General features: G+C 44.2%; 1 protein-coding gene across 3 annotated transcripts in view; it reads right to left on the reverse strand.

Annotated features, from left to right (window-relative positions):
* Positions 1-24795, reverse strand: part of TNR (tenascin R) — a 409187-nt gene that overhangs the window by 58942 nt on the left and 325450 nt on the right. The window contains exons 5-9 of one of the 3 annotated variants that reach the window (XM_072733086.1): positions 19029-19292; positions 15637-15752; positions 13201-13351; positions 7863-8132; positions 923-1108 (exon numbers count right to left, since the gene is read on the reverse strand). In XM_072733086.1, the coding sequence (XP_072589187.1) occupies positions 923-1108; positions 7863-8132; positions 13201-13351; positions 15637-15752; positions 19029-19292 (987 nt within the window). The remainder of the gene's footprint in view (positions 1-922; positions 1109-7862; positions 8133-13200; positions 13352-15636; positions 15753-19028; positions 19293-24795) is intronic. The other 2 variants (XM_072733088.1, XM_072733087.1) reach the window with 2 other exon arrangements.

Genomic DNA, 24795 nt, shown 5'->3' on the forward strand with positions numbered 1-24795 from the left:
CATGAGCAGGCTCTCACCCTATCTTGTAGTCTATGCCCCACAGTGAATGTTTGCACTTTCTTTCATCCATCCATCCATCCAACCATCCATCCATCCACCTATCCATTCATCACTTATGGAGGACGTGGTGTTAGACACTGCTCTGGACACTGGGAGACGATAATGAGCAAATCTAAATATGGTCCCATTCACAGAGCTTTAGATCTAGGGTAGAGACTGACAATGGAATCATCATACCCACAAGCATACAGTGATAACCTGAGTGGTGCCGTGAGGACAGGGGGTATCAGTGAGAGGAGGCAGCAAGACAGGATGGCCTGACCTCTCCTGGGGACTGCACAGGCTTCCCCATGGAGTGACAAGTGAATGGAGAACTGAAAGGGAAGCAGACATAACTGGGCAAAGGGGTGGTGGGAGAGGCCGACAGGTGGCAGGAAGGGCATATGCCAAGCCCCATAGAAGCAGGGAAGAGGTGTTGGAGGAGCTGTCGAATGCAGACCTGTGGTCCCGGAGCATAGGGAGCACCAGGGGATGCAGGACGGATGGGAGATAGGAGAAGACTGCAGGGAAACCAGGCAGAGCATGTGGGCTGTACTAGGATTGGGGTTTATCCCAGGAGCAAAGGTGAAATCCCTGCAATTTGTGCAGAACAGGACAGGATAGTTGAAGAGATCACTGAAGGTGTGAAGAGGACATTGTGGGGGCCGGGCGAGATTGCTATTTGTAGTGGTTAAGACAAGACTTGTTTAGGCATTGACAGCTGACAATGGAGAGCAGTAGCCACGTGAAAGGTACTTGAGAGATTGAATCAGTGGGATCTGGTGATGGTTAGATGTGGGGGTGGGGGTGTGGGTGGACTGGAGAGAGAGCTGTGAGGTATGGACTTAGGAACCAAGTGTCCCTGGAGCCAGGGTATACTCACCTGTGAGTGTGGCTCGGGTGGTGGGACCCATGCTCTTGGGGACCAGCAGCTCGTGGTACTGCTCACCCGCCAGGGTGCTATACACAACTTTGTATTCCTGGACCTCTGCTTCGCTGTTGTCCCACTCGAGGTCAAGGCTGGTTGCCGTGTGGGAGCCCACTCTCAGGTTCTTGGGGGCATCAATCTCTAAAAAGAGTCAGTCATCACCAAAATCACATGGGATAATATGCACTTATTATGTATCTTGAACTTTAACAAGCTTTGGGGTGAGAGCCCACATCTCCTGACCCTCTGCCTCATTTGAGTGAACCCCAGGGCTGCCCTTGAGCTCTTGCCCTGCCAGATTCCATGGGCAATTTGGAGACTTTTACTTGGGAGTTAGATATCAACATGCTTTACACTTGTCCCATTTCCATTGAGGGAATGTTCTAGAATATTTCCTGAATGGTCATGGTGGTACTCTAGAAATTTAAAAATGAACTAGTTATCATAAGCTTGAAACTAGTAAGGGAAATCTCAGCAAGAAAAAAAATAAGAGATGACTTCCAAGTGATTATGATGGGATATAGTAATATCAAATTTGGCCACCAGGCTACAAGGAGACAACTAATTGCAGGATTTTGAAGTATAAGCTGTTTTCTCCTGGATTTACCTGCATAGACACTGCTGCAAGGTTCGTAGGAAATCAAGTATACACATAGGGGACAGGATGTAGTGAAAAGAATATGACCTTTGGAGTCAGGCCTCAGTTTGAGCCCCAGCTCTGCCACATATTTGCAAGAGAACCATGGTCAAGTCTTCAGTCAAGTGAGGTGTCACTGGGCTTTGATAGCCACATCTGTAAAATGGGCTAGTAATAGCAACATTTCAGGTTATTGTACAGAGAGGACAATGCATGTGAAATGTGTGGTGTGATGCCTGGTGCAAATATAGGGGCCCAAGCCCTAGGAGAACTCTCTGTTGCCTCTGAAGCTCATCCTGAATTCCAACAACATGGCACCTCTAATGCTGGCTCTCTGGAGCTCTAGAGATTCCTGTGAAAAGGAGAGACCATTGACACACAGTCTCTCCCACAATCCTGGGGGGGCTGATCCCCCCCCCCCCCCCACCACCACCCCCCACCACCCCCCCTGCTTATTTTGGCACAAACAACACAAACAACTTGCAGGGAAGGAGGTGCAGCCATGAAAAGCTGCCACTTACAGACTTCTCAATAGGTCTTGTCTTTGAGACTTGAATTTAACTTTGGAATGGACCAGCCATTTGTTCAGAGAAAACCTCTAGGAGACTTCTAATTTGCAAATGCCAGGCAAGTATACAACAATTGTTCTTAGGGAAGAGGAGAATGCTGTGAATCAATCTGAGTGCAGCTGCTTCAGAGTGAGAAGTGTTCTGTTTAGTGATGTAAATTAGGCGAATCTTTTAGCGGATTTATGTCTCTGCAGCTTATTTTTCTGACAAATGTTTCTGCACTCAGTGTGGATTTAGCGGGCTGGATTCTCTGCATTTCTTGACGTGCTGTGTGGATGGAGAGAGGGGTTGGAGGGAGAGAAGCTTGGATACAGGCGCATGTGGGAAGAATGTGCAGGACCCTATGCCACTCCATCTCACACAGGAGCAGAGGTTGGGATAAGGGACCTGACCAGGTGTGGCTTGTGTGGCCTGAATGAGACTGGAGTAAAAAGAAGTTGGGGTTAGGGTGTAGGTTGAGTCCTCTACCTATCTATTGCTCTTCATACTAAACATTCCAGACCTTGGAAACTATGGTTTTTGTTTTCTGGAATTTTCTTGGCCTCAGAACCTATGCACTGTAGATAGGGGCCTTGTTACACTTTCCATGTCAGGGATACCAGGAGAGGTCAATGCTGGGGAATGAGGGCTTGGGAGTGTTAGAGCAGCAGTTAGCTGGGTTCTTAAATGATACCTGGAGACCAGCAAAAGGGAAGTCATGGCCAAGTATGAGAAGGTCAGAGGCCTAATCTGACCGGGCAGCATTTGAGTACAAAACCACAAGAAACTGGATCAAACCAGATAGGCCTAAGATGGCTGACAAAGTAGGCCAAAGTTCACATTATTCCTTCATAAGACTACATTGCTGTCCTAAAATCTCCTCCCTAAGGGTGCTGTGACCGGAACCACCCTGCCTCCAAGAAATCCCTGCCCCCAGTAATGAATACGACACTCCCTTGTTAACAATAGTCAATAAATGATGGAGACCCAAACCCCAGTGGGCACATTTCTTCTTTGAGTCTACCCACTCTCACACCTCGAGAGTGTACATTCCCTTTAATAAACTTTCCTGGTGTACTGCTCATTGCTCTGTTGTATCTGTCCTTGAATTTTGTCTCAAGGTGACACCAAGAGCCTCTGGTGATGCTCTTTGGTCAGACTGGGTCAACATTAGGGTCTGAGGTCTCCCCAGTCCACCTGGCAACAGCAGGAAGGTCTTAGGAATGGGGTAGAGTGAAATGGTTTGCTCCCCTGGGTTGGTTATTTATTTATTTATTTATTTATTTATTTATTTATTTATTTCAGAGAGATAGAGAAAAAGAGAGAGAGAAAGCATAAGCAGGGGGTAGGGGCAGTAGAGGGAAAAAGAATTCTCCAGCAGATGCCCTGCTGAACGTGGAGCCTGACATAGGGCTCCATCCCAGGACCCTGAGATCATGACCTGAGCTGAAATCAAGAGTTGGACATTTAACTGACTCAGCTACCAGGTGTCCCTCCCCTGAGTCTTGAAGCCTGAACTGTAGGAGGGATGGCTCAAGGGCACCCCTCCCTCTAGGTAGGAGCTGGGCTGGTCTCTGCAACACATCAGCAAGCTGGGAGAAGGCAAAGACTGATGTCCAGGGCGTGCCCTGCAGAGGGGCTTGGGGCTGTGGACTCCAGTAACAGCTGCATCTCGTCTCTAAAACATAAATTAGATCAAGCATTTCTCCTGCTTAATTGCCTGTGGCTTCCTACTACAAACCTCCTGATCATCCCCACCCAGCTCTCTGCTTCTCAGACATCATCTCGTAACACTTCTACCCTAATTGTACTGCCTTTTTTTCTACTGCTGAAACATATCAAACTTACTGCCACCTCAGGGCCTTTGCACTGGCTGCTACTTTTGCTTGGCATACTCTTCCTGGATCCTTACATGGCTTCAGTCACTTAGATGTTGGTTGAACATCACTTCCTCAGTGAGGTATTTCTGAATGACTCAATCTCACGTGGCCCTGCCTCTACAGCACCCCTTTCACTTCCGAGCATAGTACTCATGATGGAAGGATGTTTCTTTGCTTCTTCTCCCATTGGAATATAACTTGTGAGAATGGGGTTCCTGTCTATCTTGTTTAATCTGTAGCCTCAGTGCCTAGAACAGTGCTACTAGGTGTTCAATGGGTACATAAGAAGTGCTTGAATGAAAATTGTCTGTTTCCAGTCTTGTCTTTAGAAAAGTCTTGTTTAATATTTTTTGGGGGGGGGAGGGTGCCATGAGGACACTTGGGGTGAGGTAGTGTGGGGAAAAGCAGCTTTGGCTGAGGGCAGCTGGTCTTGGCTGGAGTGGCAAATGCCATCCAGCCTGTGTGTTGTGAGAGGATGCCAGTGTGGAATGGCTGCCATGCAGGCTGGCCGGGGCCCCGACTGTTGTGACGTGGGCCTTTGTGTTAGTTTCCAGGGTTGCCACAGACTGGGTGTCTTGGACAACAGAAATGTGTCTCACAGACCAGAAGTTCAAGATCAAGGTTGGCTGGGTGGTTGGCTGGGTGGCTTCCTCCTGAGGGCTGCAGGGGAGAATCTGTTCTAGGCCTCTCTCTGGTGGTTCACTGGCAGTCTTAGGCATTCCTTGGCTTGTAGAAGAATCACCCCAGTCTCTGTGTTTTATCTGCACATGGTGTCCTCCTTGGGTACCTGCCTCTGTATCCAAAATTCCCCTTTGTATAAGGACACAGATTGAATGACCTTATTTAATTTGGTCATCTGCAAAGACCTTATTTCCAAATAAGGTCATATATGCAGGCACTGAGGGTTAAGGCTTCAACATCTTTTTAGGGGACACAATTCAACTCATAACAGCATTCAAGAGAGGTCTGGGGCATTGGGGTTCAAGCAGCAGCCTCTCTGCTTGGCCAAATGTCCTGGAGGCCGGGTTTGGTGCCCTGAGGGATGTGGTTAGAAAGAGGGCCTTGTATGGAGAGAGTCCTAGGACTGCCTTCGTGAAGGTTACCGAAATCAGAGCCACCAAGGGCAGGGAGGTTCTCGAGAGTGGCCTCTTGGGTTCCTCGGGCTGTCTCCTCTCTAACTACCGTGCTTCCATCAGGGCTCTTTCCTTTTTGGGAGCCGCTGTAAGACCCAGGCAAATATCCCGCTCACCAGGCAGGAAACAAATCTCAGCTTTAATTGCCAGTGCAATTAGTGCGCTCCTCGTGTCAAAGACATCACCTGGAAAAGCACTTTGGCTAATTTGAATTTAAGCGGAGTTCTGAAATGACTGAGGGCCCTACTGCGAGGCTCGGGTGCCCCCCCCTCCCCGCCTTGGCTGGCAGCCCCGGGGCCCTGAGAGCTCCCTGCAAAGCTGCTGGCCCCTGCCCACCCCTGAGTGGAGGCGAGCAGGTTAGAGACGCAGGCAGGCCAGGAGGCAGCTTCCTAACAGCTGCCAATCTGCCAGGCGACCGGAAACAGAATTGCGCAGCAGTGAGCGGAACTCAGGGGGAGCTCCGGGGAGGCAAAATGTAATTGTCTTGATTAGAATTTTCCTGGGCCCCCAGCCAGTCCTGCTGCCATCTTGTCGACCTAAACATCGAGAATGTGCCTTTCATCTCGCTGCTCGAGAGCGCTCTTCTCCTCTTCTGCCTCTTCAAACTCCTTATCTGAGCAGAGCACAAAGAAACCACTTTTCAAACAAAAACTGTCTTGAAATTCGGAACAGAATGCAGGACTCACGGCCCCCGGGAGATCTCCTGACCTGAGAAGGCGATGTCGCGGGGTGCGAGGGGTGGTGGGGGAACAGCTGACCTTGAATTCACCAAGAAGGGACATGGTGTCAGGTCAGGCTCAGCCCTGAGCAATGTGGATTACGTGGAGGAGGAGAAGGAAGAGAAACGGGCAGAATTTAGCACCCCCCCTTTTCTTAGACGCATAGTCAGTCACTGGGGATCCCGAGATGTGATCAGTGAACAATCTGACCCCCGATACCCTGGGTGGGGTGGAGTCTGGCACAGGAGCTGGGAGAAGACCTCTCTCTCAGAATCAAACCCTGCTGTCCCCATTTAGTCCACATCCACACTTGTTGGATTTCAGCAGGGACGCTTTTTTTTTTTTTTTAAATTTTTATTTATTTATGATAGTCACACACAGAGAGAGAGAGAGGCAGAGATACAGGCAGAGGGAGAAGCAGGCTCCATGCACCGGGAGCCTGACATGGGATTCGATCCCGGGTCTCCAGGATCGCGCCCTGGGCCAAAGGCAGGCGCCAAACCGCTGCGCCACCCAGGGATCCCCTTTCCAGTCCTAATAAATCTCTCTGTGCAGAGGGAGCCCCAGTATAATAAGAGTTTGACCTTTTTCCTAATTCTGGGGAAGGTGGACTTCCCTCAGTGGTGAGTTTTGTAGCAGGACCTAGGCAGTGCCCTTCTGCTCCCCTCTCGTGGGAGCCAGCTGCCCCTAGGGGTCAGACCTCTGTGTGTACCACCATGGTGTAAATACTAAGCTGGGTAGTCTCCAACTTCTGCTTTGTGGGAGGACAGGCTCAGGTGCACAAGGAGCATCCCCTTGCACCTATCTGGCTCTAATACAAAGCTACACACTCCAATCTAGGGGGAATTTTGGCTTCCATCTGTTTTATTCTGTGCCTTTTCTATCAATTGCTTTTAAACATAGGTGGAGGATAATGGTACCGTTGATTGAACCACCCCAAAGCCTTTCAACTGGTTTATCCCATCCTGTAAGAGCTCTTGGGCCACACCACAGTAGGTTGCTTGAATTAGTGATTTTCCTCCTTTACCCCTTCAGAAGCTGCTGGTTCTGAGATCCTATAGATGCTAGCAGTTTCCCTTGATCCCTGAACAACTTGGAGTTGGCAGAGATGTTCCTTGACCTATGACCTCCCCAAGGTCGAGAGACCAAGACTGAGAATCTGGGTCAAATGGAGACCCACTATCTGATCCCAGCCCCTGGTGGCCCAGTGAGAGAGCTGGGAAGCCTGTCTTTGGCTGGTGCCCATCCTATTTGCCCCTTAGCTGGTCAGTCTGATGGGCTCTGAGTCAGGAATAGGTCATCGGAAAGGTCTGGTCTTTCCTGAACATGAGGGAAGCTCTTTTAGAGTCCTGACAGTCTTGGGGAGAGGGTTGCATGGTCATCACAGTGAGGCAATGTGGGAGCAGGCCTCCCATTAGCCTTCTTGCTAGTGTTTGCAAAGGGCAGAATGAGTCACAGAGTCTCAGGCAGAAGGCCCACTGCCAGCCACACAGTTTGGGCTTCGTGCAAATCCTTGGAGGGGGGCCACCATGCTGTGTAGTCATTATGAATTTATAGAGTTATTACAAATGCCTGCAAATAGCAGTAGAGTACCTTGAGGGAGGGCACCTTTGCTGAACTCTTACAAAATTGCCATTTGGGCTAGCAATATGGACGTGTCAATGCCTTCAGGACAAACTTTTCATTTTCCAAAGGAGATACCTGAGAGCCACAGAGAAGAGCCTTAGATCAGGTCACAGATCCTGCTGACAGCAGAGGCAGGATGGGCACCCAGTTCCCTCAAACACTGGTGTATTGCCTTCCTCTGGGCTGTCCTGTGACTTCACTGAGGACCTTGCCCCTTGCTCCCTTCTTGCAGGGTCTGTGATAACGTGGGCACTTGAGCAATGTCACCTCCCCCCTCAATTCCCTCCTGTGACCATGGCAAAAGCTGGCTCAACCCACTCTCCCTCCCCGTACCTGCCCCCCCTAAGCCTACCTGTGGTGAACTGGGTGGTCGTGGACTGGCTCTCGTTGGCACCACGGACAGCGCTGACCCACACCTCATAGCGGGACCCTGGCCGTAGGGCCTGCACTGAGTATTGACTCAGGGGAGGCTGTAGCCGGAAGGTGGTCTTCCCACCTTCCCCACCCACCAAGCCGTACTTCAAGAGAATGAAATCGACTTTGGCTCGAGGTGGGGTCCACTCCACGAAGGCCACAGTGTCTGAGACATCTCGAACCAGGATCTGTGTGGGTCCATCAATGACTGAATGAAAAAGGATCAAATAGGAAAAAAAAGTCTGAGAAATGGTTGGTTGAAATCGGCTCTCTCCTTCCCTCCTCAGAACTGGGTCTGTCAAAAACAGGATGGGTGTTATGATCCCAGTGATAGGGGGAAAATGAGACATGGTGAAATGAAATCGCTTTCCAAAGGACACGTGGTTTGGCAACAGGGGAAGTGACCTCCAGTGTCACCTCCAGTGTCACTTCCCCTGAATCCAGTTCTCACCAGGCTATGGGGTCACAGTGCTGGCATTTCCCCATCCAGGCAAGAGAAGGGGTGTGTGTGGGTGTATCCTTTCCTTCTCTCACCTCCTTGGAGCCCTGAGGAAAGATCTATACAATTATCAATCCTACTGAAATGTCTGAGACTTCCAACTCGGTTGCCAAAGCGGGCATCATGAATGTCCAAGAGATGTCCCTGCCCAGCCACACCTACAACTCAGTCAATCTAAGACAGTACCACAACCCAACAGACATTTGCAGTGTGGATGTTAAACATGACTTCTGGGAAAACTCACTCTTCTGGGGGAAAAAAAGGACCTTAGTTTAGGAAGAGCATCTTGTGGGCTATTTTTTTCCTGCCTGTTCTTGCATATTCCTGAGCTAGAAGGGCACTGCACTCACACAAAATCCCGCAAGGTTATTCAGCATATGTCCCTCCTGAGGCCTGGCCTCTGGCGCTGAGTGGCCGAGGGGAGCATCACTGTGGGGGGATGTGACCTAGAAAAGCTGGTTGGTGTCTCAGGGATTCCAGCACCCACTTGGAGTCCTGTTGATAGTGATTTAGACAATGGTGAGGTTGGCGAAGGAGAGAGAATGTAGAATAGAAATGGATAAAGAAAGAACTTAGTGAGGAGAATAGAAAATGCTATCCTTAACTCCTCATGGTAGGCCTGCACGGCCAGTGTGTCCTTTCTGAATTACTCATTACTTTCTAAAAGAGTAGGCCCAGCTTCCATGTTTGCATTAATAATATGACTCTGCCTCTCTGGCTGGAGCTGATTAAAATGAATACTAATGTTCTTCAAGGATTTGGAATTGGAACCAGAGGCTCAAGTTCTCGAGTTGGTCGGTTTGGGACCATGTAGAGCCGTGGCTGATATGACCATTCTCTACCATAGTCACACATAAATAGAGAACATCTTATCTGGAGAGAGAGAGAAAAGGAGGGAGGGGAGTGATGAGGGGAGAGGGTGATTTATAATAAATACATATTTTTTTCTTTCCTGGCACAAAGCTCCTAGAACCCTTGGAATTTCCTAAGTGATGAGAGTAATAACGTCTTTTGTTACTTTAATGAGGTGAGGACAGGGGCTAGTTGCCAGGAGAGTGAGTCATGTGATTAGAGGGCTGGAGATTTTGGTCCCACTCCTGCCTATAATGAAGTCTCAGTAAACACTCAAAAGGACTGGATTCAGAGCGCTTCCAAGTTGGGGAACCAGAATGCCTCCACATACCACCATGCTGGGCCCCAAACTACATAGAAGCAGAAGCTCCTTCGTTCAGGGCTTTGCCTAATGTGTCTCTTCCTCTGGTTGTTGATTAGTAGTCTTTAATATCCTTTGTAGTAAACCAGTAAGCTTGTGAGCAAATGGATTTCCTAAGTTCTGGGAGCAACTCTAACAAATTAATCAAACCTGAAGAGGTGTTTCTGGGAACCTCTGATTTATACCCATTTGGTCAGAAACACAGGTAATGACCTGGACTTGTGCTTGGCATCTGAAGCAGAAGGTAGTTTTGTGGGACTGAGCCCTCAAACTGTGGAATCTGTTTATGTCTCTGGGTAGATAGTGTCAGAATTGAGTGGGATTTGTAGAATACCCAACTAATGTCCAGAGAATTGCTTTGGGGGGACCTCCCTCTTCAACACACACACACACACACACACACACACACATACACGTACACATACACACAGAAGCACGCACCCAGGAACTAGGTACAGAATTTTAGGAACAAATATATGTAGAGAAGGAGAAATGAGTGACTTTGTGAGCTTCTAGAAAAACAGAGCAATGTGAACCTGGCTTTCCATTCTCTGGTTCCAGTTTTTTGTGATATACAGATGCATTTCAGGAGACACTCTATGTCCTTCCAGTAAATTCTCTTTTTTTTTTTCTTTAGCTAAGTTAAATTTTTTCTTCCTTATTACCTGAGAGTCTTGACTAAATGTTTTTAAAAAAACCAATCCACTCTGGACCACCATCTACTGTCTCCAAAATGGGGCCTCTCCCTTAGGATGGACTTAGTCTGACTGAGCTTTTCTCAGTCTTTCAGAGTTGAAAGAGTCTTTCAGTGCCTTTTTCTGGGCACCCCACCCTCTTTCTAGGTCTAGTTTGGTCTTACTCTCTATTAAGCAGTTTAAGATTTTGGGCTGAGTACCAGCCAAAATGAAAATCACCAGGCCATTTTGGTGCCACCTGGTTTGGAGTTAAAACGAAGTTCTGTTTTTCCTATTTGGTGTAATACTATGATTTAACAGAACACATCCAGATGTTTTCAGCATGCTGAATTTAATGGTTTTAGGTAAACTGGGACTTTTAAATTTAATTTGACTTAATAACAAAATGGGAGAAATGGTCTTCTAGCTGTAGTATACGCATAAAGCCTGAAACATAGACACTAAGTACATGAGTGTTGAGTAAATGAAATAAATGAATATCCTCTGTATCCATGAGAAAGAAGGAGAAACATTTCAAAGATCTGGAGCTTCTTGAGAAAAAAGATGTCATAGAAGCTCAAATGACATTGGAAGGCTTTTGTCTTTTAAAGACAAAGCCTTGTCTTTTAAATCCCCAAGACCCTAATCATAATGGATTGTCCATATTGGAATATAATCGTGCAGCTCAGAGGGCACTGGCCCTCTAGTAATTTGCATTCCATAAAGAAGCCAGTCTGAGTGCCCATGAGGACTCTGAGCTTCACAGGAAGGGGCTGGTGTCTGTCAGACCTCAGCAGAAGGAAATAATTAAACAATCATTTCCTGAAAACAGCCGACAGGGTTGGGAGACAATCTTCTTTCCTGTAGCCACCCTTGGATTCTGGCCTTTTGTTGGCCACTCAGTAGTGTGTCTCCATTCCAGTCAAGTTGGTATCAGCTTGCTTTCAATTTAGGTCCTAATTTCTAAACAAACACAAGTTCTACACAGAAAGTAAACTAGGATAAATATTTTTCTTTCCATTGCTTCATGACTGTGTATGCAATGCCAAAATATTAACTAGGACATTTTTCTTAATTGAAAAAAAAATCTGCCTAGCTTTACCACACATTTTTAAATCTGGAATTTGAATCGTAAGGAACTTCCAAACCAAAAAATATTGCAAATTTCATAAAAATGTGGTTTGAGGAGAAGATTGAGGCAGGGTTAAACTATCTTCCCCAAGTTTGGAGGAAAAACTTTCTACAGCTGTAACGCTCTTCTCTGCCCTCTTCTGAACCATCTTCTTCATCTAGGCTTTTGTTTTCCACTCATGTTTTCTTAATATCATTTCACAGGAATGACTTGGAGACGCTGAAGTGTTCCATCCCAGAGGAGGGACATCTACACAGGTCATGAAATGTCAGGTTCCAGCATAACCTTGGGGAATGGAGTTGTGGAAAAACTCTAGTCACTGGCATCTGAAGAAATTCCTACAGAGCACTTTTAGGTTTTGTGGCTATGGAGTGTCTTCTAAAACATATTTGCATTAGAACAGGAGTTTTAAAGCCTTTTTGGGGGGAGGGGAATTATACTCTTTTCTTTTAAAGAACAAAATCTTAAGTGACCATACAAAATATAAAACAGGTGGAGCTGCCTTGGTAAGAGGCTGTGTTGGGCATGAGTGTGGGTGTAATCAGAGGCCTGAATCTCCCCTTCATCTTTGCCTTGAGCCACTGCCATGGAGCCCTAGTGCTCTAATGGAACATAATCTAATGCCACAATAGTCTAAAACCAATGTTTTCTAGACTGAGCATAAGCCTCAGCACCTGATGCTATTTAGTTTGGATCCAATTAGCAAACTATGAATCACTAATCCATAAACATGGTCCTCATTACATGGTCTTGTGGTTCTTTTTTCTAGCCAACTTGGCCTTTGTCCTAACCCATGACTGGCTTTCCTAGGTGTCAATGTCAGTTTATGAAAAATAAAGCTGTACCAATATTCACCTATCTCAGTTTTCTATTAATGAAAAAGAGAAAAGTGCTTAGTTTTCAAGTCTCAGCTCTCCCAAAAATAAAATGAGGCCGAAAATGATATCAGATACTATTTGTAACTTTTGAGAAATTCTTAGGGGAGGGCATACACATATGTGTCATAATTGCTAATTTGCAGCATTGAAGTTGGCCGTCCTTTGTTAGCTAAGAAAATGATATGGCAAAATATGTTGCATTACTGAATTGAATCTAGAAACAATGATCTTGCATAAGATTAAGTGTGGAGATGAACTAAATCAATTTAAGTCATCACCTTGAACAGTGACCCAAACCACACTACTGGTTTTGAACGATTTGTTTCTGCCTGCTTTCACTTCTAAGTGTGTTATCTTGTTCTCTGAGTACATATGTATACACTAGGTATTGAGTACTCTCTCTCATTAACATAGCGTTAATCACTTTGTGTGCTTTTTCTAACTTAATCCTCATGTCAGCTCAGAGAAAAAGGTATTTTTGTTCATCACAGGAAAATTATGGGAAGTTTGTGAAGGGTTGGATGACTTTCTCCAAATCTCACAATAGATGCATTATTTCTTGCTCGTTCCTAAGCTCAAGATACTTGGGACTGACAAATCAAGCCTCTTAATGAATAAGATAGAAGACATACACTGGAAATCTTAACAAAGAATTTTTCCCATATAATACTCTCCCAGATTTCTGTGCTTGTAAAGATTAGCAATAGGGAAGATGTTCAGCTAAGCATCTGGTGGAGTAGCTCTATCTCTTGGTACCCAAATCATTTTCAGCTCTGGGAGAAAACCTAGAACCCTTTGTTATCTATTTCTTGGGCAATCTGCAGTCCTTATTCCAGAGTGAAATAGGGTAGGCATAGAGAGAAGGGTTGGAAGCACTCACCAGTAGAGACGCTGGCCGAGGTAGGGGGGCTCCGGGCTTGCTCTTTCAGAGCCACCACATTGACAATGTATTCCTCCCCAGGCTTTAGTCCCGTCTGATTGAAGGATGTAACATCACTGGGGAGCTGAGCAATCACCCCTCCTTCATTATTCTGGAGGGCAGGGGAAGGGAGAAGGAGAAAAAGCAAAAGAGAAAATCACTAGGAGAAAAAAGTGTGGAACACTGATTGTGAATTGTTAATTAATAATGGGGTCCACATCTATTCCCATAATGCTGACAGCTGAATGTCCGGAGCCAGGAAAAACTCCCAGCAGACTCAGTAAGAATCTTACCAATCTATGTGGATTTGGCTAGTAGAGAATCAACTTTCAAGAACACTTCTTTGGCCTTTCCTGAGTCTATTGAGTTTGCCAATAAAAAATGGTCATGAGGTGATGTAGAGTGACTTTTGCCAAAGAGTCAATATTTGATGGTTACAGTTACTATCCATCAGATTTTGGGGCATTCATTATGATGAGCATGCCCTTGGCTCTTTAGAAAAGTATACTTGTGTCTGTGTATATCTGTGAACATCTTTATGTATATATACAATATTTTTCAAACTAAAACATTCCCAGTGTTCGAATGAGCTGGAGCTATTATTTTGCTCTGTCTGGAGTTTTTCATGGTGTTACACTGGGTGCAAATCTGTCAATGTCTTATTTTCCCTTCACCCAGATGAGTTAGAAGTCAGTGACACAACCAGCTATGAAGTACAAAGAGAAAAAGGAAGCATGGGACAAAGGATAACACAAAGAAGAGAGAAAAGAGACAAATTGGTAGAGGAGGAAATGAGAAGGATTAATTTGATGATGTCGGGTCCAGGATCATCTAGCTATCTACCTCTCAGTCTGTCTATTATATATACATTTTCTATGTGTGTCCCTAGAAATGGAGGGGACAAGAAGACTCTTTTTTGTGTCACTTTCCTTCTTCCCTATTCTTTGGACTCTGTTTATGTCAGCTGGAGTGCCCTATATGTAATTTATATCCATACCCATAAATCAATATGACACATGCCCCTCTGTACCCCTGCATACCAGCCAGTGGCTACAACCTATAGATGACACAGTTATTCTATGTGGCCATGTGTTCAACCTTGGCATGCCCTGACCAAGGTCTTATTTAGAGTTTTGCATATTAGAAGTAAAATAGGCAACCTAGCACAGTTGTTTTTCTGCCTCAGCATCAAGGTGATAGGATTCTCTCTGCCCTGTATATACCAGTTGCCTACCATACTTTTGTGGCCATATTAATGCGGATAAGACACATAAGAAGGTAGTTGTACAGAATGCCTGTTTAGTTGTATTTAGCTTGCCATGACACCCCTATATCCACATAGAGAGGGAAGTCTTGGTTTAGTGGATAGAACCCTGGAGACCTGGGTTCTTGTTTTAAGCCTACCACTAGCTAGCTAGCTAGCAATTTGATGTTATTTAAGTTTGCTGAGTCTTAGTCTTAGTCTCTTTAAACTAAACAAGATGTAAAACAAAGGGTCATACTCTGTGAACTTGAAGGTCTTTTGTAGCTCCAATAGTCCATGCCTTGAAGAATTTTGAAGTAAAATAATGGTGAGATCACTCGCTTGTTAGCCAAATATGTGTCATGTGTCATTAAGTCTGACGAATGACTGAAAAAATGCTATTTGATATTGAAAGATGAAGATGGAATAAGGCATATGATTAAACATTATACTCCCCATGAGTGGTGGAGTTAAGGAGAGTACCAGTAGGGTCAACAAATTCTGGAAACCCAAAACTAGGCAGGCAACTCTGGCAACTTGGAAAAGTTAGTTCTATATTGTGTTAATATAGAACTATATGCTACCTATATGCTACTTTAAAGAATAGAAATGAATTGGGATACTTTTTAACTCAAAAACTAATAACATAATTTGTTTAAGGGAAAATTTTCTCAATTAATAGGTTACAAAAGGTATTTTTGTATTATACCTCTGACCTTTAGAGACTGAGGCCATGCACGCTGACTTTTGGTGTATCTTCTGCACAGAACGGAGCTATGTGACTGATTCAGTCTGGCTTTCCTTATGTCCTAAAGAGAAGTCCCAACATTTTGAAGTTTTGGTTTTCAGACTTGTTAAAATCATAGCTTGCCAAACCCTAGAGCTTTCTGAGCAGAGAGCTGGGCCTGGTGGCTGCTTCCCACATTCTGTCTTTCAAAGCCAGGTTGTGAGGCTCAGTACTACTCTTGCTAGTCAGGCCACCATGCCTTTGTGAAAGAGATGTTCTATAGCCCAGACACCACCAAAAGTCCCTTTGCATCCTTTACTGGTGGAGATAGATATTGGGTAATGCTGTCCTTGCAGCCCCCAATTCCAAGTTGAGGATATGAATACTTCAAATGAGGCTGTCTAGGAGTGTGACAGGTGGACCTTACCTTTGGAATGAAGCTGATCTCCCACCCATCAAAGGAGAATGAAAAGGGCTCCCACTGCACTTCCACGGTAGTCTCTGTGATCGTCTTGAAGTGTAGCCCTTGAGGAGTGGAGAGATCTGGAACACAGCAATATGGGTCACCATGTCATGGCTATCCCTGGCACAGGCAGAGAGCATCATCTGGGGCTTTGCCTGGGTGCGATCCCTCCACACCTTGGGTGCAGTGGGCCATCCCAATCTTACTGAAGACACAATGGGTCCCAGGTGCAGGACTGGCCTGCTCTGTGGGGGCCCTGGTTCTGCTCTGTATTGGTTCACCTGAGTGAACTTAAACCTAATCCAATCAATATTTTTTAAATGCTTTCTATTCCATAATAGGTTAATATTAAAATACAAGAGAGACACCCTTTTTTTCCCTTACTAATATGGCAAATCTTGGTACTTAATATGATGTCTTTCTCAGATGACTGAATGCTATCTTTGGAGGCTCTAAGGATTCCTGAGAGGCCATAAAATGTTTCCATTTCACACTCAGGAAGAGGGAGGCACAAAATTAGCTAAAGACACAAGCCAACTTCAGAATAAAGACTAGAATGTTTTTTCTGATCATCTCATGTGCAATCAGAATATTTTGTTTAGCTCAAATCACAATGTCTAGGATGGTTTGAGAGTTCCATTTTACGTACATGAAGCAAGCAAAGGCACACTCAAAGCACAATGGTAGATCCTGGGATTTTTGTTCTCATTCCATTGTCTCCTTCTTTTCTCCAGTTCTTCATCATTTGTCTCTTCTCTTCCTCACTCACCTTTGCCTCACTTATCTTGCTTTTCATTCCTTGCTTAATCTCCTCCTTTACTACCCCCACCCACACACATACACATACACATACACATACACATACACATACATACACATACACATACACATACACATACACACACACACAGGCATGCACAGGTTCGGTGAGGTGGAGGTATGCTTGTCCTAATGGAGTTCCAATAACCAGCCCTGAGATACGACAGCATGACTTTTCTCAGTTCTCCAGGGAGCCCGCTCCCATGTTAGCTTTGCCTCTTGTGGGATATTCCATTGGAAAACAGACAGATTCTCATCCTTCCTGTTGGGAAGCTTCCTCATGCTTCTTGGTTGAAAGGCAGGTCTGATTCTGAACCTACTGGAAGGCATGTCAGGTGAGTTTACATGATTTTGTCCTTGTCACCTGGGAGCTTGCCTGAGGGGATGCCCTGGATTGGCATAATATACACGCCATGGGGGACGGAAACCTCATCACTGTGCGTGCACGTGGATGAGAGAGGAGACGCCTGGGAGTCGGGCCAGGCACTTGCTGGTGGTGACTCATCCCAGAGCAAGGTGGGAAAAGCGGCAGATGGTGACCTGCCTCTCTGCACAATCATCGAAGATATTTAAAACTGGTTCTCAAGCACCAGAGGAATTTTTTAAAAAAAGGTCAAATATAAACAGAGATAATTATAGGCATATTTACAGTCAGCATTCATAGGGGGAATCCAGTATTATAAGGATCTCTGTCACCTGGAAAGCAAAGGAATGGGATGATTTCTTAAATCCTTTCCTCTGTGCCAGTTGATCCCTAGCCTTCAGAGTGCAACTCAAGTCCATGAAGACTTCAAGACCAGCTCTTCTTCCTTTGACCTCTCCCTTCTCTGAACTTTCATGGCATTTGTTTTCCAAATACCATCTTGTCCTTTGAGACCTACATAAAATGGATGGAAATGTCTTATCCCTTATTTGGTGGTAAGTCCCACTTACTGACTCAGGGGCTCCTGTTTCACGGTCACTTCCTGCGCTAGTTTCCTGCTACCACTAAAATATCTGCATGATATAATAAAAAGTATTTGGTTTTTGTCCCTGGTTCCTGGCACACGCTCCTAAAACGTTTGGAATCTCCGGAGTGATAAGATTATCTGTTGTAGGTTGTGAGATAACTAGATGGTCTCCAAAAAAAACACGGCATGACTTAAAAGATCAGAACTTGCGGCTCCAACTTCCCACTTCTAGGGAGGGGAGACTGGCTGGAAACTGACTTAATTACCAATGGCCAGTGATCCATCCAATCATGCCTACATAGTGAAACCTCCATAAGAATCTCTAAACAGCAAGGTTTGGAGAGTTTCCAGGTTGGTGAACACATTGAGGTGCTGGGAGGCTGATGTGTCCAGAGAGGATACAGAGGCTCTGCACCCCATCCCCCATACCTTGCTATATGCATCACTTTGATTTGGTTGTTTCTGAGTTGTATCCTTTGTAATAAGACAGTACTGGTAAGTAAAGCACTTTCCCGAATTCTGTGAATTGTTTTAAGGAATTATCAAACCTAAGGAAGGGTTTTGGGAACCCCTTGAATTTACAGCTGGTCACTCAGAAGTACCGGTGACCGCCTTGGACCTGTGACTGACACCGGAGGTGGGGGGCAATCCTGTGAGACTCAGGCCCTAACCTGTGGGATCTGACATTCACTCCAGGTAGATAGTGTCAGAGTTGAATTGTAAGTCACCTACCTGGCATCTGAGAGGTGGAGGGGAAATATTGGAAAAGATTTAAGAAACCAGAGGTATATAAAGAAATAACAACGCCTTCCTATTGGCTACTCTTTACTGTAGCCAATGTTAATACGTGACATGCAATCTTTCAAGATTTTTCTATGCTTAAATAAAAACATGTAAAATACAGAGCTGCAGCTACAGGAATTTTTCCCTGTTCTACATAAAAAAAAGAAAACTATTTCTTACAGAGAGCAGTTTATCTGGCCTCTGTCTCTGTCTCAACCTTTCTTTTCTCTCCACTGACTCTTTGTAAACTATCCTCTAGAGCCTCAACTTTTATAATGAAAATAGACTATGTTTCGCTAAACAAAAGACCATGAAGAAATTATGCCACCTCTCTATGAGGAGAAGTGGGTGTCGTCAGTGCAGTTTTAAATAAGATTTTTTTCCCCACTCTGCTATACACTTACCATCTGTAACATACCATTTAGCACTTGCTTATTATATGTCCTATTTCATATCTCCTGGTTTCAAATCCTTAACTAGATTCAAAGTCTGTATAAGTCTCATACTTTCTTTGACTTCTAATCAGACTCGAGCTTATAGCAAGTTAGAACTCAATAATTGCTTTTTGTCCCTTTGGTTCTCTAATGGATGGGAGCTGCCTGAATCTGGAAATTCTCTTAATCGGAAGTGCCTTTTTAATGATTTATCCTTTCCAAGTAGGGCACGTTGGAAGTCCTTCCCCTGAAGAGCAGTGATTATTGCAGGCATCCCGGAAGAATTAAGAAAAGACACTACTATCATGAATGCCCATGATCTCATGTAGGAGAAAAGAAAAATGAAGTAGGATGGGGAAATGTTACGTACGGGTGGCCACCTTGGCAGTGATGGGAAGGCTGAGGATGTTGCTAATGACAGCGTAGACGCTGATGTTGTAGGTGAGACCTGGCTCCAGCTCCGTGATGGTGACACCACTCCAATCTCCAGGTACCCGCTGCTGGAGCTGGAGGCCCCCCAGGGCCATCGGCTGGTAAGAGATCACATATTCCGTCACTGCCATCGGCCTGTCCCATTCCAGCTCAATGGACCTGTCGCTGATACCAGCCACTCGCAAGTCCTCTGGAGGGGCAACTACCGGGAGGCAATACACAGATAGCATGAGCTCAGAGGACTGCCTTCCCCATCCTGGACTCAACTTTCTTCTTCACCTCTCACCCCATATACCCTGTCTGTATGTCCTACTCTGCTCACTGGCTTTGAGTGATTTGTAACTCCTTTTGTGGGCAGGTTCTTGTCTTTTCTGTGCTTAGTACCTCTACCTCCATAGGGCCATGAGTTAATCATGTGCCGGAGCCAGCTCTTGCTAGCTTGTGAAAGTTGAATGTCAAATTTTTAGGAATCTTTCAAGACCATTGTTAAATATAGCCATCATTAAAGATTAAATTTTATAAACTTACGGTTAAGTAAATTGCATTAAAAACAAAGGTGATAAATACTCAAAACTCATCACTTTTAACTTATTTCACTACATTTTACTGTTATCTATGCCCTTGAGGTAATTTACATGTGTTGTACCTCTCTGGTGGAAATACTGTAGAACCGCCTTCTACTGCACAGCTGTTCCCGACCCCGTGTTTAGTGACATATGTCATGTTGGTAGTTTGAAATTGGCCGTGGAACGAGTATTTCCACCACAGAAACTGACAGATGCTACAAAGCAAGGTTTTTAATTTTTTTCCCTCAGAGAGCTAATTATTACCTATTTAACGGCACACCACTGGCCAACATTTTTGGTAGTTTAATAAATGTATGTCACCAGATTACCTGAGGAACCAATATTTGATTTGGCAAGTGGGAATAAAGGCTTATTCCTGGTTATCTTGCAAAATGTAAGAAGTCAAAACAGTAAGTCCTGGATGTCATTGCCCAATGAAGACATTCAAAAACCTTTTCTTGTATTGTTTTCCCTTTTAAAAAGAGGCCATTTAAGTTTTGAAAGAAATGTAACTTGTTTTAGACTAATTTTTATTAGCCTTGATCTTGGAGATGATGATAAAGAAGCATTCTTGAGGGCTTATTTTTCTGTCTTGTCCCACATCTCAAATGTTACTCAAAGTATCACCCAAGAATAAACCTCCTTGACGTAGTCTTTCATGTATGGTTCCTTTAGGAAGTGAAGACTCACCAGGAGTGTGGGTGTTAAATAATTGAAACTTTTAGACCCACTGGGAGGCTAACTCCTGCCTGCCTGTCATTGGACCTGCCCAGGATTAAATAAAAAATTGGGACAATATTGAAATAGTTGTAATTAACTTATAAATTTACATGTAGGGAAGATGTTAGGAGGTTAAAGAGTTGTTGCTGGCTTTGTGAATGTTTCCTCTGGATGTCCTCACTCTTTCACCTTCACAAGAGCGTAAGACTGAGCCAGCTGTTATTCACAGGACTGTGTGTGTGGAGAATGCCTGTCTTCTCTGTTGTGCTCCCACAAGTGCCTTCAAATTCTCAGCAGAGGCAGGAATGATGAGCCCTTTAACTCAGACTCATGGGATGGAAATTAGGATCATATATTTGCAGCTTTGGTCATTTGCTTTGACTGTTTTTGCCCAAACCATTCATTGTAGAAAATAGTCTAGAAAGCAGAGCTCCCTGTGATTGGAGATAACAACTGCTGACTGAAACAAAAAAACCTAAACATTTGTTTTTCTTAAATTGATAAAACTAAATGTATGTAAATGAGATTTAAATAATTAAATGATCATTTAGAAGCTTATATCATTTCTAATTCTGACATTATTAAAGTTCTGAACTGCACTAAGATTTTCGGGACAGCCTGTATAATGCACACAGGCCCTGGGCTAAGGGAAGATCAATTTATATATAGAATCTGTCAGTACTGCATGATTGTATTGAGCATTTATTGTACACCAGGCACAATGCCAACCACTCTTAGGCAGACTATCTCGTTTTGTCCTCTCACCTCTCAACACTGTGAGATAGGTATTATTATTATTATGACTATTTTACAGATGAGGAAACAGGATCCCATAGTCAGCAAACACAGAAGTTAGGATTTGAACCCAGCAATATGGCTCTAGAACCTCTTACCCAGTAAACAATACCACTTTACATTTGCACAGCATTTCACAGTCTATAAAATATGTTCAGACACACCATGTATGTGAAATGTTAGAGTCCTTTAATGGCAGCCCTATGAGATAGATTGGGTAGATATAATTATCCCAACTTTACAAATGAAGAAACGGAGACCCAGGGACTTGCTAAAAGTTAGGGATTTGGGTTAGAATTGGTTCTCAAACCCAGGTCTTCTATGCTTTAGTGTTCTTTTAGCCTACAGTTTGTAGGACAAGTTACGGATTATGCCAGATGCCTTTTTTATTTACTCACAACCATTTACGTAAACTATAGTAAAGGGGAATTCAGACAATTCTTTAAGATATGGATTCCTGACTAGTGCTTATCCTAGAGGTAAGAAACTTATTTTAAAAAGGATTCGCTACTGCCTGCCTCTTGTGATTTAACACAGCTGATTCCAACTTTCCTATGTGGGACTTCTCCTGTCATAGTCATAGAAATGGCCATGCCAAATTTCAAGACATCAACAACTCCTAGGGCACTTGGGACAAGTCAGTGTATTTCTTTTTGGTTCCTTCTTCCAGAAAATGAAGCTAATAATGATTCAAGCAGAGAACTTTGGGATTTTAAAGTAAAAAAGGAGTGTAGAAGGATTTTTTTATCTTGACAGCTTAACTTGGCAAATTTTTTATCTTGAGACCAGAGCCTGATGGTAAACACTGCCTTCACTTGTGATGATAAAGCAGCAATAGTGTTGTTTGTGGTGAAAGTACTCTTGGGGCCTGTGGCTCAATGGAAGAAGCCATGACCACCAGCCCTCGCCCTATAACTTAGCAGCAGCTGTGTACATTAGGTGTCAGTAATTCTCATAAGATGAAATGATATTGAATATTAAAAAAAAAAACTGTAGAGGAGCCATATGCCTGATTCAATGAGTTGAGGACAGAAGCAAAGTATATGTAGTCTTACTTTCTTTGGGGCTCCAGCTTTGAACTTTGGGGAAGAGTAGGCAGTTAAAAAGGAATAAATTGTGGTTTGAAGAATTGGAATTGCTTATCTGCAAAGACTCCATGCTGTTTACTTTTTAGATCTTGCGTCAGTTGTGCGCATATGTGCTGAGAGCTGTTGGAATGAGTTCCATAAAGTGCCTTGCTCCAAGTAGTGAGTAATTTCAGGTGCCAAAGGTTGGGCTGGCTATAGTGCGGGCAGAGGCAGAGGCTGACGTTGATGGATCTCCACAGGTCTGAGTGAAGTCCAGGGAACAGCAATCTGGATTGTTTCAAGTCCCTGCTCTGGTGGTTCTTTAATCCTGCTGACTCATAGGGAGTTTGGGCCAGTTCACTGGACAGATCCTGTGCTAACCTCCTTCACTCGGGACAGATGTGGACAAATAGTTCAACATGCTTCTCTACCCTACCTCTAATGCCTTTTAAAAAAATCATTTGACAGGGCTTGGCTTTCCCACCGAAAGACTATTATTTCTTTGCGTACGAGGCATTTAAAATTTTCATTCCACTCTACTTAGCATCCCGGAGAGGATTAAAGAGTGCTAGAAGTTGGTAGGAGACCAGGGTTCTCATTCTTGCTCCGCCATTCATTAGTGGTCTGGCTCTGGAAAAATCTTTTTGTCTCTCTGGACTGCTGCTTTTTAAATTTGTAAAATGAGAAGCCCAGGATAGCTTCTTTCTATGGCTTGTTTTGAGCATTCATATTCATGAAATTTTTTGTTCTATTATCTTTACATGGCCAGAGAACAGAGGCAGAAAGGTTGAAATTTTGTCCCATGGCATGCTATGAGCAAAGATCAAGGCTTGGAGTCAAATATAGTGGCCTTGTCAAGGCTATTCAGTTGTATCCAAGCGCTAGTGGTCTAGAGGGCTCAGAATGAAGCCCACACGATGGGCAGCTATATGCTGTGGCCTTGCCAAAGAGAAAAGAAGGACTCGTGCTGGGGTATATTTTGTGGCTCTCCATGATTTCACCTTCCTTATTCTTCTCTCTCCTGTCCTCACTCCTGCTGGCGAGGGAAGCAGTAACGCCATGGTGTGTGCATCTGGCCAGAAATGTCAAACAGTGGGTAAATTGTCCCCTCTCCCACAGCCTTCTCACAAAGAGCAAGCAAAGTAGCACTTTAGATAATGACCTAGATACTTCTCTGGAAGAGACCTGTGGTGTTTGGTTTAAAAGGCAGGCATTGAGAGCAGAACCTCCTGCAATGAGTGATGGCTCCAGGGTTGCTATAGAAACAGGTAGAGGTTATGCAACTGTCCTTCCTCACATGCTTTTGGAACTTGTAAAGTAATTCATCTGGGCCTCCAGAAGTCTTCTTCAAACAGCACAGAGGTAATGTGTTGGAGGTAACATGTATTCATGGTTTGGGAACTCAACGCAGTTGTGATTACGCCAGCAGCTGCTGAGTTTTCCCTGAGTGACCAGGTGGGTTTATCTCTAGTTCAGTCTGGATCAGATTGAGATTTTGTTTGCAGATGGACCCATTCTTGTAGAAAAGCTGGGTCAGGAATATGGCAGATTTATATAGCCCAACAAGGATTTTTTTCTATTAAGAAGCTTGTGGGCTACAGAATAGCCATCCATAACAATGGCTCAAGCTGACCCTTAGCATCCTGTGATGGGGCCACATGGAGCCTCGTCCTGAGGCTGGAAACCAGGGACATGTCTCAGCCTCCCCTTGCCAGCAACTCCCTAGTGACTGGATTCAAACAAGACTTAACTCAGTGATGAGGCTTAACTTCTGCTTGGATTTTCCTTTGGAACAATTGGTATAACAACTCTTTGTGTTTTTAGAAAGGCATTTCAGTTCAGTAAACAAAATTGAGAGGCTAAATAAAATAACAATATGGAAAAAAATTAAGGAACATGAGAAGAATCGTTTTCCTAAGCAGTATGTTACTGTTTTGTTTTTTCATTACTGACATTGATCTTTTAAAAGAATGTAAATTGAAGTTATCGGTGCAGGGACCTGGTCTGACTGGTCCACTTAGTTAGGTGGGAATCACTGGTGATGCTAAAGAACAGAAAGCTGGGGAAGCTGGCCTTCCAGGAGACAACCCATCAGAAGGTTTAAAGATATTTGATTGCTATTATTTTTTTATTTTAAATCTTCCCAGTGGGCACTCTGAACCTACTGTTATGGATTCAATCATAAATGGAAAGGATCAAAATCAATCACTTAACCTTATACACAAACAAAACGTATCAGCAAGAGTCACTGATTCAATCAGAAGAGGATGAGCAATAATCATCTAATTTTAGGTAAAACAAAAATCTCCAGTGAGGTATTAATATTTTTCCCTCTGCTGGATTTAGATCTTCATTTTAGGACATCGCTTTTGTATCAGTTTCCACAGCGTTAGGCTATGGATGGCATTGCTTCCAATTTGCTCAATGTCAGCTGGAACAAAGTGAGTCACAGCCTTTTAATAAACTGTACTAATTGTTAGGATGTGAGCTGTTGCTTGATGCCTTTAGGATTTTATTCCTGTTTACATTTAATTTCTTTCTAGAAATACTTTTATTT

The sequence above is a fragment of the Vulpes vulpes genome, chromosome 13, assembly GCF_048418805.1.
Source record: "Vulpes vulpes isolate BD-2025 chromosome 13, VulVul3, whole genome shotgun sequence".
Taxonomy (NCBI): domain Eukaryota; kingdom Metazoa; phylum Chordata; class Mammalia; order Carnivora; family Canidae; genus Vulpes; species Vulpes vulpes.